Genomic DNA, 16,435 nt, shown 5'->3' on the forward strand with positions numbered 1-16,435 from the left:
CAAAAAAAATACCCAATTGGTTGAAATTATTTATAATTGCCTTTCAGAACTTTGTAATGATAGGGCATTAGTATATTTGAAATGAGTAGGTTGAATAATAGTGATGTTTTAATTATCAAATCATGCTTTAGACGTGGCTCAATTTATAAGTGACACAGATATGTTTGGTTGTGGGGGAGGGTTGTTTGTTTGTTTTTTTTCGGCCACACCTGGTGACACTCAGGGGTTACTCCTGGCTATGCGCTCAGAAATTGCTCCTGGCTGAGGGGACCATATGGGATGCTGGGGGATTCAACTGCAGTCCGTCCTAGGTTAGTGCATGTAAGGCCCTACCTCTTGCGCCACCACTTCGGCCTCAAATATGGGTGAATTTTTTCCCCATGAGAAAACATTTTAATTAAAGGCAGAACTTATATTTTCATTTCAAAATGAGCACTTCTTATTTAAAATGAACCCAATGGGCCATAAAGATGGAACAGAGCAGGACAGAAAGATAGAAAAGGCAGGGCACTTACCTTACATACAGCCAACCTGACTTTGATCCCTGGATCATCCCATATCCTCTCCTGAGCACCAGTAAAAGTGATCTCTGGATACAGAGTCAGAAATAAGCCCTGAGCACTATCAACTATGGCCCCAAAATAAAACAAAAATGGACCAAGCATAACTTTTGCTTTCTGTGAGCCAGGGTTGTTTGTAGTTTGAGGGATTTCATTTGAAAAGCTAATGTGCATGCACACATGGATTTCCCTACCTAGGAGAATGGTAATCATGGTGCCCCAGGCCGGAGAGATAGCATGGAGGTAAGGTGTTTGCCTTTCATGCAGAAATAGGACAGTTCGAATCCTGGCATCCCATATGGTCCCCCTAGCCTGCCGGGGGTGATTTCTGAGCATAAAGCCAGGAGTAACCCCTGAGCGCTGCCAGGTGTGACCCAGAAACAAACAAAAAAAAATCATGATACTCCTAAAAACTTGAGGTGCTAACAGTCACCTTTTTTTAATGTCTCAAAGCAGTGTTCTCGAGACAACAAGTATCATGCACTCAACTTCTTAAGCCTCTGGTCTCTCCTCTGTCCTACTCACTAAGCAAGTAACAGAAACAGACAGTCTTCGTTTTAGTGATTTTGGACTGAAAAGCAGCTTCTGATGAAGTTGGGAGTCTCCCCATAGCTCTTACTTCTCTCATCATATCCCACCTTTGGCTGCTCCTCATTGGTGTTTTGAAAATAACCCTTGGTTTCACACAACCTCAGTTGGAGTGTGCCCCAGGAATGGGAGGGTGAGTGTGGGCTACCGGTTGTCCTTCAGACTTGATTGTCACTGGGGAACTGATTATTTACTTTTCTTCTGGAATTTAATGTTGTTTGCCAGGCAGTGTGAGGAAACACAGCAGGCCAGGGATTCTCCTCTCTGGCCCTGTAGGAGTCTTGGAGCTCCGATTCTACTGGTGCCCTGTTCTCTTCTTCAAGGAAGCCGGGCCATGTTTTGGCAGCCCTGCATGGCTGGCTCTTCTCTGACAGTTGCTTAGTCACAAAGCTGGAGTTGGCCCTGAAAGGAAATGGTTCTGACCTGCACTGGGATTTCTTTCTAGCATGACTTACTTTTACCTGGTGACTCAGGGAGCTGCCCTCAGGGCTGACTCTGGGCTTCTCACCAGCTCTAGGACTCTCCTATACTTCAAAAGGAGTTTCCAGAATCTGCAGGCCATCTGGTTTATGTTGTTGCTGTTGAAAAATTAAATAAATTTGTAGTGTTCTTTTGTTTGTTTGTTTTGAGTTATGCTAGTGGTGCTCAGGGCTTACTTTCAGAAGCTTCATGCAGGAAAGACCATGTCATGCTGGAACCTTCTCACATTCACCTGTTGAAAAGCTGATGGTAGTGCTCGCTTCGGCAGCACATATACTAAAATTGGAACGATACAGAGAAGATTAGCATGGCCCCTGCGCAAGGATGACACGCAAATTCGTGAAGCATTCCATATTTAAAAAAAAAAAAAAGAAAGAAAAGCTGATGGTAGATAGTTCAGATTTATCACATATTTGAATGCAACAGCAACTAGATTTTGCCACACAACAAACTGCTTTAAATTCGGTTCTCTGGACTCTTGGGACTCATCCCTGGATTAGCTGGGGCCTGGGCTAGGCTGGAGACTGGGTTCATTTCCTTCAGCAGCCTGTTCTAAGATTGCTGCTCCCTGTGGGAGTGGATACTTCTTTTTTTCTTTTTTTTGTTATTTTGTTTTTTGTTTTTGGGTCACACCCGGCAGCACTCAGGGGTTACTCCTGGCTCTATGCTCAAAAATCTCTCCTGGCAGGCTCGGGGAACCCTATGGGATGTCGAGATTCGAACCACCGACCTTCTGCAGGCATCTGCAAATGCCTTACCTCCATGCTATCTCTCCAGCCCCGAGTGAATGCTTCTTGATAACCTCATTGGCCAAAGGAAATCATGACAAAGCCATGGAGGAGATTATCCAGGCTGGGGATTCTGGCCATTGGGCTCCTTGAAGGTCATTACCAGCAGAATCTACTATGAATTCTGCTGAACCTGACTTTACCGTGTCAGTAAATACCGCAGAAGGGTTTGATCCTAACAATAACCTAATGAGAACACATTTTAATTTAAGGTTAACTGATAAAGTGTGGAGATTTGATTGATGAAGTAACTGGTCAGCCACTAAATAGAAATGTTTCATTCATAAAATAATAGGAGAGAAGAATCTATGTTTGCACAAAGGGAGCTGTGTTATGAAAATATTTTATTCTGAGTAAATCATATGATGTTTTAAGTTAATGCACCTTCATCATGTAAAGAAAGTCACTTTACTGAACTGAGAAGAGTGGTTTCAAAAATAAGTTAATAAGGGGCTGGATAGATAGCACAGTGGTATGGCATTTGTCTTGCATGCAGCCGACCCAAGAGGGATGATGGTTCAAATCCTGGCATCCCCTATAGTCCCCTGGGAGCCAGGCGTCTCTGCCAGCATGGGGTTCGGCAGGCCTCCACCATGTCAAAGGACTTCTTAACCAGGCCTAGGGGAGTTGGGACTTGGGTGACCCCAGAACCCCTCTACCGCCTTGCTCCAGATCTCCAGGGCTTCCCCTGGGCTACATGCCTGGGCAAGCCAGCTAGGTGGGTCCCATGGAGGAGCTTGAAAGTTACTGGGGCCGGAGAGATAGCATGGAGATAAGGCGTTTACCTTTCATGCTGTAGGTCATCGGTTCGAATCCCAGCGTCCCATATGGTTCCCCGTGCCTGCCAGGAGCAATTTCTGAGCCTGGAGCCAGGAATAACCCCTGAGCACTGCCGGGTGTGACCCAAAAACCACAAAAAAAAAAAAAAAAGAAAGTTACCCTAGGCTTAAACTTGTGGGTGCTGAGAGTTGTTCAGTTGCACTAAAGCAGTCACTGCTAATTTCTTACCAGTCTATATGTTCAAGATACATTAATAGTACTCCCTATCCTTGAATTATGTTTTTGTGTATGCAGAATGTCCATTTTGTACTCTGTCCTTTCGCACACCCATATAGTCCCCTGAGCCTGCCAGGAGTGATTTCTGAGCACAGAGCCAGGAGTAATCACTGAGCGCCACTGGGTGTGACCCAAAAAGTAAAAAAAAAAAAAAAAAAAAAAGTTAATAAAAGTTAATAAAATTGGGGCCGGCAAGGTGGCGCTAGAGGTAAGGTGTCTGCCTTGCAAGCGCTAGCCAAGGAAGGACCACGGTTCGATCCCCTGGCATCCCATATGGTCCCCCCAAGCCAGTGGCGATTTCTGAGTGCTTAGCCAGCAGTAACCCCTGAGCATCAAACGGGTTAGCACAGAGGTAGGGTGTTTGCCTTGCACACTGATGACCTGGGATAGACCCAGGTTTGATTCCCGGCATCACATATAGCCTGCCAGGAGAATTTTCTGAGCACAGAGCCAGGAATAACTCCTGAACGCAGCTGGGTGTGGCCCAAAAATAAATAAATAAATAAAAACAAAATTTATTTATAAAAATAAAATATAGGGGCCGGGAAGGTGGCGCTAGAGGTAAGGTGTCTGCCTTACAAGTGCTAGCCAAGGAACGGACCGTGGTTCGATCCCCCGGCATCCCATATGGTCCCCCAAGCCAGGGGTGATTTCTGAGCACATTGCTAGGAGTAACCCCTGAGCGTCAAACAGGTGTGGCCCAAAAACAAAAAAAAAAAAAAAAAAAAAAAAGAAAAAAAAAAAAAAATAAAATATAAATAAAATTAGGTTAATGAGGTTCAGGGATGTAGCTCAGTGGTAGAAGATAAATGAGTGATACCCTGGGTCTAATTTCTAATACTGAAAAAAATGTTTTCAGTGATCCAAAATAAGTTTTAGAAAAACTTCAACTTAATGTGTGAGTGTAAAACAAAGTTTTTGTTTAAATATTGTGCAACCCCATGTACCATTATCCCATTAATTTTCTTTTTAGCTTATCAGTACCTTGCAATGTAAATTCTTCATGCTAAAATATTATATGTACTAACTTGACATTTACTGGCTATAAGCCTTGTTTTTAGGTGGAGTCATTTTCCATTTTTTTTGTTTTTGTTTTTTTGGCCACACCTGGTGACACTCAGGGGTTACTGAACCGTGGTTTGTCCTAGGCTAGCGCCAGCAAGGCAGATGCCTTACCTCTCTGCGCCACTGCTCCAGTCCAGGAGTCATCTTTCTTAGTTCTAGCTGAGACCAGAGTTCAAAAGTACCAGGATAATTTTTTTGGGAGGGCCACGCCCATTTGATGCTCAGGGGTTACTCCTGGCTAAACGTGCAGAAATTGCCCCTGGCTTGGGGAGACCATATGGGACGCCGGGGGATTGAACTCTGCAGTCCTTCCTTGGCTAGCAGGATAAATTTTTTATTTTGGGGGGCCATACCTGGTGGTGCTTAGGACTTACTTTTTGTTTTTTTGGGGTTTTTTTTTTTTGTTTGTTTGGTTTTTGGTTTTGGGTCACACCCGGCAGTGCTCAGGGGTTACTCCTGGGAGTAAATCAGGAGTAGGTTACTCCTATGCTCAGAATTCACCCTGGCAGGCTCGGGGGACCATATGGGATGCCAAGATTCGAACCAGTGACCTTCTGCATGTAAGGCAAACGCCTTTCCTCCATGCTATCTCTCTGGCCCCAGGACTACTTCTGACTCTGGCTCAGGGATCATTCTTGGTGGGGCATGGGTGACTATATGGGGTACCTAGGATTGAACCCCAGTTGATTATGCACTGCAATCATCCCACCTGTGATTGCCCCAATTCACAAAGCACTCACAAAGCATGTCACAAAGTGACATGGAGTGAAGTGGTTTACAGAGTGATGGTCAATGTCAGAGTTATCACTGACCCTTCCCAGACTTCTGCTTCTCTTTATGAAGTAGGGGGAGGCCGGAGAGATAGTACAACGGTAGGGCATTTGCCTTGCATGCAGCCGACCCAGGACCAATGGTGGCTCGAATCCTGGCATCCCCAAGCCTGCCAGGAGTGATTTCTGAGCGCATATCCAAGAGTAACCCCTGAGTGGCACTGGGTGTGACCAAAAACAAACAAACAAAAAAAGAAGTAGGGGGACATCATCCCTAACTCTGTCTTAGCATAGTCTGATAGGTAAATTTAGTAAATTGAGTTGTTATTATATAGATTAGGTATTTTATCTTCCATCCTAATTGTCTGTTCCAGGAGAAAAAGTAAACATGCCACTGAAACACCAGCACCCTAACCCCGACTCCCATTCCACCCCCAAAAAAATACACACATCTCAGTAATGATGGTACAGACCTGACCTGTCAGGCTTCAAGTAATAGCTCAGGAGACCTGAGCTGAAGTGTGTGTCCTGTCAAGGGCAGGCAAGGGCTTCTCTGGACTCCCAGAACCTGCCATTGAAGCTTCCCACTGAGTCTGAGAGAAAAGTCCCCTGAGGCCCTCCAATGGAGTGAGAGGAACCTCTGGAAATGCAGTTCATCCCTGCTCCAGCCCAGTTGTCGAGCACAAGGCCTGCCTTCTGAGACCCCACCTGCCTCACTCAGGGAGGGGGGGGGGATGTGTATGACAAGTGATCGGGAGAAGCTTGTGTGTCCAGTCCTGACTTAAGTGTTCTGTGTGCCATCTCTGTCTAGCTATGATTCTGGCGGGAAAAGCCTACTACGATGGAGTAGCCAAGATTGGTGAGATGGCCACCGGGTCCCCCGTCTCAACAGAATTGGGTGAGCTGACCAGCCATTCTCTATAAATCCCCGCTGAGCTACAGGGTTAAGCCCATTCCCCGAGTGAGCCTTGATAAGAGCACAAAAGGTGGCTTGAACACTGAATGGAATGGAACCTAGTCCGGTACACTCACTTCTGGGATGAGTGAGTTTATATGGCAAGTTGGAAGTGGAGTGCCCTTTCCTGGGAACCCTTCACCTGAGGTCCCAGCAGAGCTGAACACAGGGAGCTTTGACCTACATTCTGAATTGAAGGAACAGGGCACGGCATACTGGGCCTCCAGACTCCGGCCTATGTTTCCTGTGACTCACCTCACAGAAAGTCAGACTCCTTTCACGTTGTGCTCTTGGCGGCGGCTGCTTCCACAGTTGCTCACTTGTGATTTTTCCGGTTTTGCCGGTATGAATCGATCTCCTGTGTGCAGAGTGTGCCACGCCTTCAGCAGGGCAGCTGCAAGGGGAGTGGGGCTTCTATTTAGAGAGTCGGTTCACTGAGCCTCTCCAAAGGGGGGAACAAGGTCGGGGGGTTTTCATAGCCCCACACAAAAACAGTACTCTACCAACTGGGAATATGTTTTATTTTTCAAAGGGTAAGTTTTCTGACTTAAAAAACATTCATCACAGTTTGAAAGGTTTAAAAAAACTAGAGGAGGGGCCGGGCGGTGGCGCTGGAGATAAGGTGCCTGCCTTGCCTGCGCTAGCCTAGGACGGACCGCGGTTCGATCCCCCGGCGTCCCATATGGTCCCCCAAGAAGCCAGGAGCAACTTCTGAGCGCATAGCCAGAAGTAACCCCTGAGCGTCACAGGGTGTGGCCCAAAAACCAAAAAAAAAAAAAAAAAAAAAAAAAAACTAGAGGAAAAGATTGGCAAAGTGTGCTTGTATTTAAAGAAAAATATTCAAGAACTAGAGAGATAGTGTAGAGGGGAAGGTGCCTTGCATTGTGGCTGTCCCCTGTTTGATCCACCACATACAATTCCCTGAATGAGTCAAGAATAGACCCTGGGCATTGCCAGATGCTGCACTCCCCCCAGCTCAAATAAATTTCAAAAAGAAAACAAAGTCTCCCATTAAACTGTGGTAAGGGGACAGAGTGTGCCTGGTGTTTTTGAGGCCCTGGCTTTATCCCCAGAGGAAAGGCATAGGAGTATATCTTTATGGTTCAGATAATTCACACCACTTCTATATAAAGTTTCTGGAGTGTTTTCAAGATTGCTTGGAAAGCTCTTACCTGACCCATAAAAGCTGAGTGACAGATTGGAGAGGTAGTAACTGCTAGGACTGGACTGGTTGCTGGAGAGAAATGGGCCTTAGTGTTCATTAACAACCTCTGACACTTTTTGTACTCAAAGAGCTTAAAATGAATCTGGAAATTGGGGCCAGAGAGATAGCATGGAGGTAGGGCATTGCCTTGCGTGCAGAAGGTCGGTGGTTCGAATCCCAGCATCCCTTATGGTCCCCTGAGCCTGCCAGGAGCGATTTCTGAGCATAGAGCCAGGAGTAACCCCTGAGCACTGTTGGGTGTAACCCCCAAAAACAAACAAACAAATAAATGAGTCTGGAAACGTGTATGGAAAAGGTTAACTGTGAACCTGAAGTAATGTTGTGTGCTAAGTTCAGTCGTGCTCTATTTAACAGAGTCAGTAGCACACAGAAAATATGTTGTTGTGGGGAGCAAGAACACACCCATCAATGTTCCTCCTGGCTCTGCACTGAGGAATTTCTCTTGGTGTTGCTCAGGGGAGCATAGGGGTTGCAGGGATCAAACTGGGATGGTCACGTGCAAGACAAGCACCTTACCTGCTGTACTGTTACTCTACTCCCACACATAATTTCTTTCCTGGCTTTGGGCCACACCTAGTTGTGTTCAGGCTTATTCCTGACTCTGTACTCAGAAATCCTCCTAGCAGTCTTGGGGAAGGGGGCATTATGGAATGTCAAGCATCAAATCTAGGTTGGCTGCATGCAAGGCAAGCATCCTACCCACTCTGGTCCCTGATGCAGAATATTTTTTAAAGCCTGGCTTGTGTTTTGTTGGTGCCAGAGCTTCTGTGTGTTCTGACCAGATCTGAATGAGACTGACTCTGTCCTAAGTAGGATCAATTTAATAAAATATACACTGTGTTTTGGAGACAGAAGCAGTCAGTAAAACTTGGGACCTTTGGGGGATGATTGAGATGATTACAGGGTTCCAAAAATAGAACTGAATTAAGAAGAAACATCTCACTTGTGTCAGGCATCCAGGGAAACTGTATGGCCCTTGCATTAAAACATATGGTGCTGTGACTCACTGTCAGCCAGTGTGCTTTTTAATGTTTTATGACTCTTGCCACTGTTTGAATAGGACTTTTATTCCACACCTAGCTTTATTCAGCTGAGTCCATAGTGTTGAATCAACCTTTTTCCATGGCAACCTTGTTGTTATAAATACAGCCTTAAAATTTCAGTTTCAATAAGGAAAATATGTTGCAATGGTGAAGTTTCTTTCATGTGAGTCTGTATTTTATTCAGATGGAATAAAAATAGCTTACAGTTTTTTTTTAATTTGTGATTCAAATTATCCTTTTGCTTATTATAGTTCCATGACAGAGTATTATCCTATTAAGAGTAGTCTTGCACTGGAGTGGAGTGATAATACACAAGTACAGCAGGTAGGGCATTTGCCTTGTACACAACCGACCTCGGTTTAATTTCCAGCATCCCATATGGTCCCCTTTGCATCCTGAATTCAGAGCTACAAAGAAGTTCTGAGTATTAATGGGTGTGACCTGAAAACCCAAAACAAACAACAACACCAAAAAATCTTTCTTTTTTACTTTCTTAGTTTTCAATTTTGTTGTTGATGTTTAAAATTGTAGCTTATGGGGCTGGAGCGATAGCACAGCGGTAAGGCATTTGCCTTGCACATGGCCAACACAGGACGGACCCCAGTTTCAATCCCGGCATCCCATATGGTCCCCCGAGCCTTCCAGGAGCGACTTCTAAGTACAGAGCCAGGAGTAACTCCTGAGTGCCACCAGGTGTGATTCCCCACCCAAAAAATATTGTAACTTATATTTGTTTAGCTAGCTTTCCTAGCTTAACCCCCACCTTGGGTCCCACGGTTGGGGCACCTCTTTTCTATTTTTCCATTCACATTTGTTACAATTTTTACATGTATTTTTACATCATTTACATTGTACATGCATTTTTAGATTTTTTTGGGAGGGGGCCACAACCGGCGGTGCTCAGGAGTTACTCCTGGCTGTCTGCTTTCTGCTCAGAAATAGCTCCTGGCAGACACGGGGGACCATATGGGACATGGGAATTCGAACCAACCACCTTAGGTCCTGGATCGGCTGCTTGCAAGGCAAACACCGCTATGCTATCTCTCCGGGCCCGCATTTTTAGATTATTATTGTGGTTTCATCCTATGATAAAAACAGTTTCCATATTTAATATTCTAATTACTGATTTCTGCAATAAATAAGTATAGCTATTTTAAAGTGTATATCTAAGTAGTTTTTAATACTACATTAAATTATTATATTATTATATCAGTCACTTATAAAATATTTTCAATACTCCCAAAACCTTAGACTTGACTATTAGGAGATACCATTCACATAAACCATATTCAAGCTTTAATAATTTCTTGCTATAGATTTGGCTATACTGTATTTATATTTCATATAAATGGAATCATACAATATGCATTTTTGGTACTAGTTTCTTTTTTTTTTTTTTTTTTTTCGGTTTTTGGGGCCACACCGTTTGATGCTCCTGGCTAAGCGCTCAGAAATTGCCCCTGGCTTGGGGGAACCATATGGGATGCCGGGGGATTGAACCGCGGTTCTTCCTTGGCTAGTGCTTGCAAGGCAGACACCTTACCTCTAGCATCACCTCACCGGCCCTGGTACTAGTTTCTTTAACAGTATTAAGTTTCATTTTTATTATAGCATGTAGTAGACTGTAGAATATATCAATACTTTTCTCATGAAAGAGTAATATTTTATATATATATTCTACACATTTGCTCATTTATCAAGGGATGACCATTTATTAGTTATTTCTGCCTCCTGTTTATTAAAAATAATGGTCCTGTGGGCATTCATGTACAGGTTTTCTGTGAACGTGCATTTCTTTCTCTTGGGTACATACTTAGGAGTGAAATGACTGGATCAAATAGTAACTCAGATTGTACCTTTTGAGGAATTGGCCAGATTGGTTTTCAGTGTGACTGCACCATTTTATAATCTCACCTGCGGTGTATGAGGGTTCCAATTTCTGCGTATCATCAGCAACATTTGTTTTTTTCCCCCCTCGGAGTCATCCTAATGAGTGTGAAATAGTGGCTCACTTTTTTGTTTTGTTTTGGGATCACACCCATCAGTGCTCAGGGGTTCCTCCTGGCTCTACTCTCAGAAATCACTCCTGGGCCTGGAGAGATAGCACAGCGGTGTTTGCCTTGCAAGCAGCCGATCCAGGACCAAAGGTGGTTGGTTCGAATCCCGGTGTCCCATATGGTCCCCCGTGCCAGGAGCTATTTCTTTTCTTTTTTTTTTTTTTTTTTGGTTTTTGGGCCACACCTGGCGTTGCTCAGGGGTTACTCCTGGCTGTCTGCTCAGAAATAGCTCCTGGCAGGCACGGGGGACCATATGGGACACCGGGATTCGAACTAACCACTTTTGGTCTGGATCGGCTGCTTGCAAGGCAAATGCCGCTGTGCTATCTCTCCGGGCCCAACCAGGAGCTATTTCTGAGCAGACAGCCAGGAGTTACCCCTGAGCACCGCTGGGTGTGGCCCAAAAACCAAAAAAAAAAAAAAGAAATCGCTCCTAGCGGGCTCAGGGGACCATACGGGATGCCGGATTTGAACCACCGACCTTCTGCATGCAAGGCAAATGCCTTACCTCCATGCTATCTCTCCGGCCCCGTGGCTCACTTTTTAAAATTTATATTTCCCTCATGACTAACGAAGCTGAGTATCTTTTCATGGCCTTCTGGCCATTGTGTCTCTCTGGAGAAATGTCTATTCAGAGTGCTCTCTATCCTGATTCTTTACCATTTCTATTTTGTCTATCACTGAGGCTGCAAATTAACGTTGAGTAATATTTTGTTTATATGCTTTTCTATCATCTATTCTATATAAATAGTTCCACTGTTTGAAGTCCTTGAGGTTCTAATGCAGCTGGAGATACTTGTGCTTCAAATAGCAGAATCCTCATTCATGAAGGATTCTTGTGCTAAGGGTTCTTTTTGTCACTTATTTTTATTCTCTCCATATTGGAATCATTTTCAGAGGATGTAGAAGTTTTACTTCTAAAAGTTACCAAAAAATGAATAGGAGATTTTCCACACAATGGCTCAAGGTCTCTGACTTTAAGAATTAGAAAATAAAAATAGCTGATGCAGTGTATGACTTACCATTATATAACGTTTCTGTAAAATATTTAGAATTTGCAAAGCAGTAGAAAAGCCTCTTTATTTCCATTGTATGCATATGTACAGAGGCAATCTGCAGTTTTTCCAGGGGTACATGAGTCATACTTAAGGAAAGTACTTTATTGCAAACATACACAACGTGAAAATATTTGGATAATCTGAAATGTAAGAAATAACAGCACGTTCTAATTTTCTGTGAATCTGCCACATATCCTCTCTCCCAAAAAGCATTTTCTGATCATTTTATCTTGAAAATAAAAGTTTTTTTTTTTTTTTTAACAAATAATCAATTCTCCTATTGAAGTTTCTTCCAAGTCCACTTCACTAAAGTATCACCTTTGGGGCCTGGAGAGCAGGTAGGGTGCTTGCCTTGAATGCAATCCACAGTATTTCATATGGTCCCTAAAGCACACCCAGCAGTAATTCCTGAATACAGAACCAGTAATAGCCCCTGAGCATCGCTGGGTGCACCCCCACCTCCAAAAAATAAAGTATTATCTTTTATCAATTGCACCTTAATTTAGGGTTAACCAAAGTTGAGCCAGGGGGCCAGGGGATTAACCCACTTGAAAATAAGATTCAGGGGCCAGTGAGGTGGCGCTAGAGGTAAGGTGTCTGCCTTGCAAGCGCTAGCCAAGGAAGGACCACGGTTCGATCCCCCAGCGTCCCATATTTTCCCCCCAAGCCAGGGGCAATTTCTGAGTGCTTAGCCGGGAGTAACCCCTGAACATCAAATGGGTGTGACCAAAAAAAAAAAAAGAAAAAAGAAAGTAAGATTCAGTTGGATTTTGACCATGCCTTATTCGTGTATTGCTTCTGGCTGCTTTCAAGCTGTAGTGCAGCACAGAGGCTGGCCCACAAGGCCTAAAATATTTACGGCCTGCCCTCCACATGCCCTACCCTTGCCAGTAGATGACCTTTCATGTCATATTGTTGCATCAAGGTGAAGGCTTAGTAATCACATTGGAGATTGGATATCCTTTCTCCAAAGAAAGAGCACTTCCTTGCCACCTGTTCGTTATGCTGGCCTTACCGGACATTAATGGCATGACCCTAACTCCCACAGAGGCTTAAGGATCTCAAGTGTGTATGTGCCCTGCCTCTAGGAGGAACAAACACACCCGAGCCAACAGCCAGAACTCTGTAGCCAGGATTGGGCAAGGAGAATATTTTAATCCATTGTGTTTAACTGTTAAATAATACGTCCTAAATAATAGCTCATGTGACTCAGGTTGTCAGGGTGTGTGCCAGTGGCAACACACATACCTTTATCACATGTACACAGTGTGACTCGGTGAACAGCACTCACTGAAAAGAAGAAGCTGAAACCAGTGTACAGCTTCTAGGTTTGTCCCTATCCCAGCCAACATCTACTTCTTAAAACTTAGAAAATATTGAAAAAGTATTTTTCAGAAAGGGAAAACAGAAGTGGTCAGAGGGAAATGTTTTGGCAAAAATATTTAAAAAGAAACCTTGAACTGTTTTGGTTTTTTTTCATCTTTTGGAGAACAGAAAAAATAATGTTCTCCTTCATTTCTCAACAAACAACAAGAGACTTTCTTTTGGGAGTTTGTGGATTTGCTTTGAGGTTCTTACAGTACACCATTACATAAATTTAGACTGTTATGTTGTTCCAGTTTAGTCAGCTGTCATATTATTTTCTGTGGTGTACTAAATTGTTTGGGCCAGCTTTTTAATTTGGACACACAACAAATTTGATGTATTTATTGAGGCTTTGAATCATAGCTACAGAGCTCAGAAACTACTCCTAACCATGCATGAGAGATCATGTGCACTGGCTGAGATCAAACCTGGCTTTTTGCATGCAAAGCGTGTGCTTAGACCTGCCCATCAAGCATCTCTGCAGCTGCCCATTAGAGTCTGTCTCCTCATCACCACAAGTCCTCCGAAATCATAGGTTTTCTTTTGGTATTAATTGTTTACAGATAACAAGAATTCTAAACTATTAATAGTAGGGACCAGAAATATAGATAGATAGTTCAGGAGTTTAAGTGGTTGGCCTGTGTGCGGCAAACCATGGTTCAATCTAGAGCACTGCCAGGGTTCACTCCTGAGTAGAGAGCCAGAATTAGCTCATTATAATTGTGTTTTTAATTTGAAGAGCTTCCCAACCAGTGCTCAAGAGGTCCATGAAGTCCACTGGCAAGTCTCAGCCCACCCACCTATTAGTTCAATGCAAGGGCCTAAGAGTAATGCTCCCGGCTGTATTCCCAGAGATTCCTGGGCACCCTAGCTGTGCTTCAGAGCCTACAGGGAAGCACCTGCAGTGCTTGAGAACCTGGGTGGGGTGCATGTGTGCCCTAATGGCTATACTAATTCTTAGCACATGTAATTTTCTTTTGGTTCTTTTGGGGGCTATTCCCTGCTGTGCTCAGAGCTGACTTTTAGTTCTCAGTGCAGAGATCATTCCTTGTGGAGCTCAGGAAGCCATATGGACTGCTGGAGATCAAACCTGGTCAGCTGCTTGCAAGACAAGTGTCCTACCTACTGTATTATCCCTACAGCCTCCTATAATTATCTTTTTAATATTAGGATTGAACCTTGAAAGTCTTAGGCCTTAAAAATAAAAAAAAAAATTAGGGCCAGAGCAGTGGTGCAAGCAGTGAGGTCTTGCCCACACTAGCCTAGAATGGACCCCTTTTTGATCCCCCAGTGTCCCATATGATCCCCCAAGCCAGGAGTGATTTCTGAGCACATAGTCGGGAGTAACCCCTGAGCATCACTGGCTGTGGCCCCCAAAATTTACTTGAAATATTTTAAAAGAAATATTGTCAACCTACAAAAATATTCTAAGTATTTTCTTTTTTTTTTTTGTTTTTTGTTTTTTGTTTATGGGCCACACCTGGCGGTGCTCAGGGGTTACTCCTGGCTGTCTGCTCAGAAATAGCTCCTGGCAGGCACGGGGGACCCTATGGGACACCGGGATTCGAACCAACCACCTTTGGTCCTGGATCGGCTGCTTGCAAGGCAAACGCCGCTGTGCTATCTCTCCGGGCCCTCTAAGTATTTTCTTATGGTCTAGATAAAATAATGAAAATTTACACCAGAGTCAGTGAACTAAGATGAGCCAAAGAAGCTATTATGATCAGAGCCACTGAACTTTTATATGGAGGTCAGGCTCACTTTCAAGAGATTAAAATCCTTCCCATAAAAATAGAAAAGAAATAATGGAGGATTTATTTATTGATTTAAGAGTACTAAATGCCAGCCAGGCACTATTCTAAAGTACCTGACAAATACTCCTATACTTGCTTTTTATTTTGGGGGATTTGGAAGGAATGACACACCCAGTGATGCTCAGGGCTTACTGCTGACTCTGCACTAAGAAATCATTCCTGGTGGGCTTAGTACCAGTATGAAAGCTAGGTGAGTTGCATGCAAGGCAAATGCATCACCGGCTGCACTATTACTCCTATACTCTCTTAATGCCCCTTTCTCTGAATTATATTCTGTTATTTGCATTTGAAAATAAAGAAAGTGGGCTTCAAAGAATATCTTCCTGAGGGCACTCATCTGCTTAATGGCTTATTAATTTCATCCCAGATTACCTGCCAGCTCTGTGGTCACTCAGGCCAATTTAATTTTCTTGATGTTAAAAAGACATGTTATATACCTCAGAAGATAATTTAGTATTAAAAAGTGGGGCCGGAGAGATAGCATGGAGGTAAGGCGTTTGCCTTTCATGCAGAAGGTCATTGTTTCGAATCTTGGTGTCCCAGATGGTCCCCCCGTGCCTGCCAGGACCAATTTCTGAGCAGGGAGCTAGGAGTAACCCCTGAGCACTGCCGGGTGTGACCCAAAAACCACAAAAAAAAAAAAAAAAGTAAACCATCATAGAGGCTGAGACTGATTTAACGTTTCTAACATACTCCATTTTTTTCCATTTAATTTTAGTTTGAGAGTAACAATAATATTTTTTAAATTTTATTTTATTGAAACCATTGTGATTTACAAAATCCTTTATAGTTGAATTTCAGACATACTATCCGGGCTAATCCCACCACCAGTATTGATCTTTCTCCTTCAATGTTCCCAAATTGCATCCTGTACCCTTTGCCCCCTGACCTGCCAGTATAACAGGCCCATTTTAAGTTCAAATTGTTATTGCTTGGGTCTCTTGATTTTATTTTGTTAACTTTGGTTTGGATATTTTATTTCTATCCTTTTTTATCTCCACAAATGCACCTGAGACCACTTGGACCTTGGCCCCATCCTTTCATTTTCCCCCCCTTCTTTCTTTTATAGAAAAATACAGAAATACGAGGTAAAACAAAGTAATTTATGTACCAAGGTTTTATTAAAATAGGTGGGAGCCCCTAAGAGATAAAAAAAAAAAAAGGAGGGGGAGGTGGGTGACAGTTTTTGCATTGGAATAGCAAAAGTTGTGGGAAATAGAAAGAAAAAATCTTTGGTCTAAAAACAGGGTGTCCCTACCTATGAAGCATCCTGCCATAAAACCAACTACAGGCTCTGAGCATACTAAATTGTCTAACCCCAAAGTCTTTCTTCATGGTCCCAGGAAAAGTTCTCCTCAATGACAATTGTCAGTCAAGTTTCAATAATTAGAGATCTTGGTTTTTGCACAGATCCTATGTCAAAGTTAGAGTGTCCCAAATTGTCTTCTGGTTTCATCTCACTCTTAGGTGATAAGGCAGGAAAGATGTATCATGAAAGCAAGTTTTTGCTTTTTCCAAGTTGTCAGGGTGTCATATGAACTCACCCTGGAGCAAGTTGGTGCCAGCATTAGGGTCTTCCCTGGTAGAAGTTTGATTCCTGGTGCTGGTGCA

The 16,435-nt window shown here is 43.4% G+C and overlaps 1 protein-coding gene and 1 non-coding gene across 2 annotated transcripts in view; both read left to right on the top strand.

Moving 5' to 3' along the window:
* The window catches only part of BAIAP2L1 (BAR/IMD domain containing adaptor protein 2 like 1), an 88,245-nt gene that overhangs the window by 36,935 nt on the left and 34,875 nt on the right, over nucleotides 1–16,435 (top strand). Inside the window, exon 3 of the mRNA XM_049788636.1 lies at nucleotides 6,119–6,205. Within this exon, the coding sequence (XP_049644593.1) occupies nucleotides 6,119–6,205 (87 nt within the window). The remainder of the gene's footprint in view (nucleotides 1–6,118; nucleotides 6,206–16,435) is intronic.
* On the top strand, nucleotides 1,881–1,987 carry LOC126031564 (U6 spliceosomal RNA). The gene has a single exon (XR_007503396.1). It is a non-coding gene; the product is annotated as a U6 spliceosomal RNA (small nuclear RNA).

The sequence above is a fragment of the Suncus etruscus genome, chromosome 15, assembly GCF_024139225.1.
Source record: "Suncus etruscus isolate mSunEtr1 chromosome 15, mSunEtr1.pri.cur, whole genome shotgun sequence".
Classification (NCBI taxonomy): Eukaryota; Metazoa; Chordata; class Mammalia; order Eulipotyphla; family Soricidae; genus Suncus; species Suncus etruscus.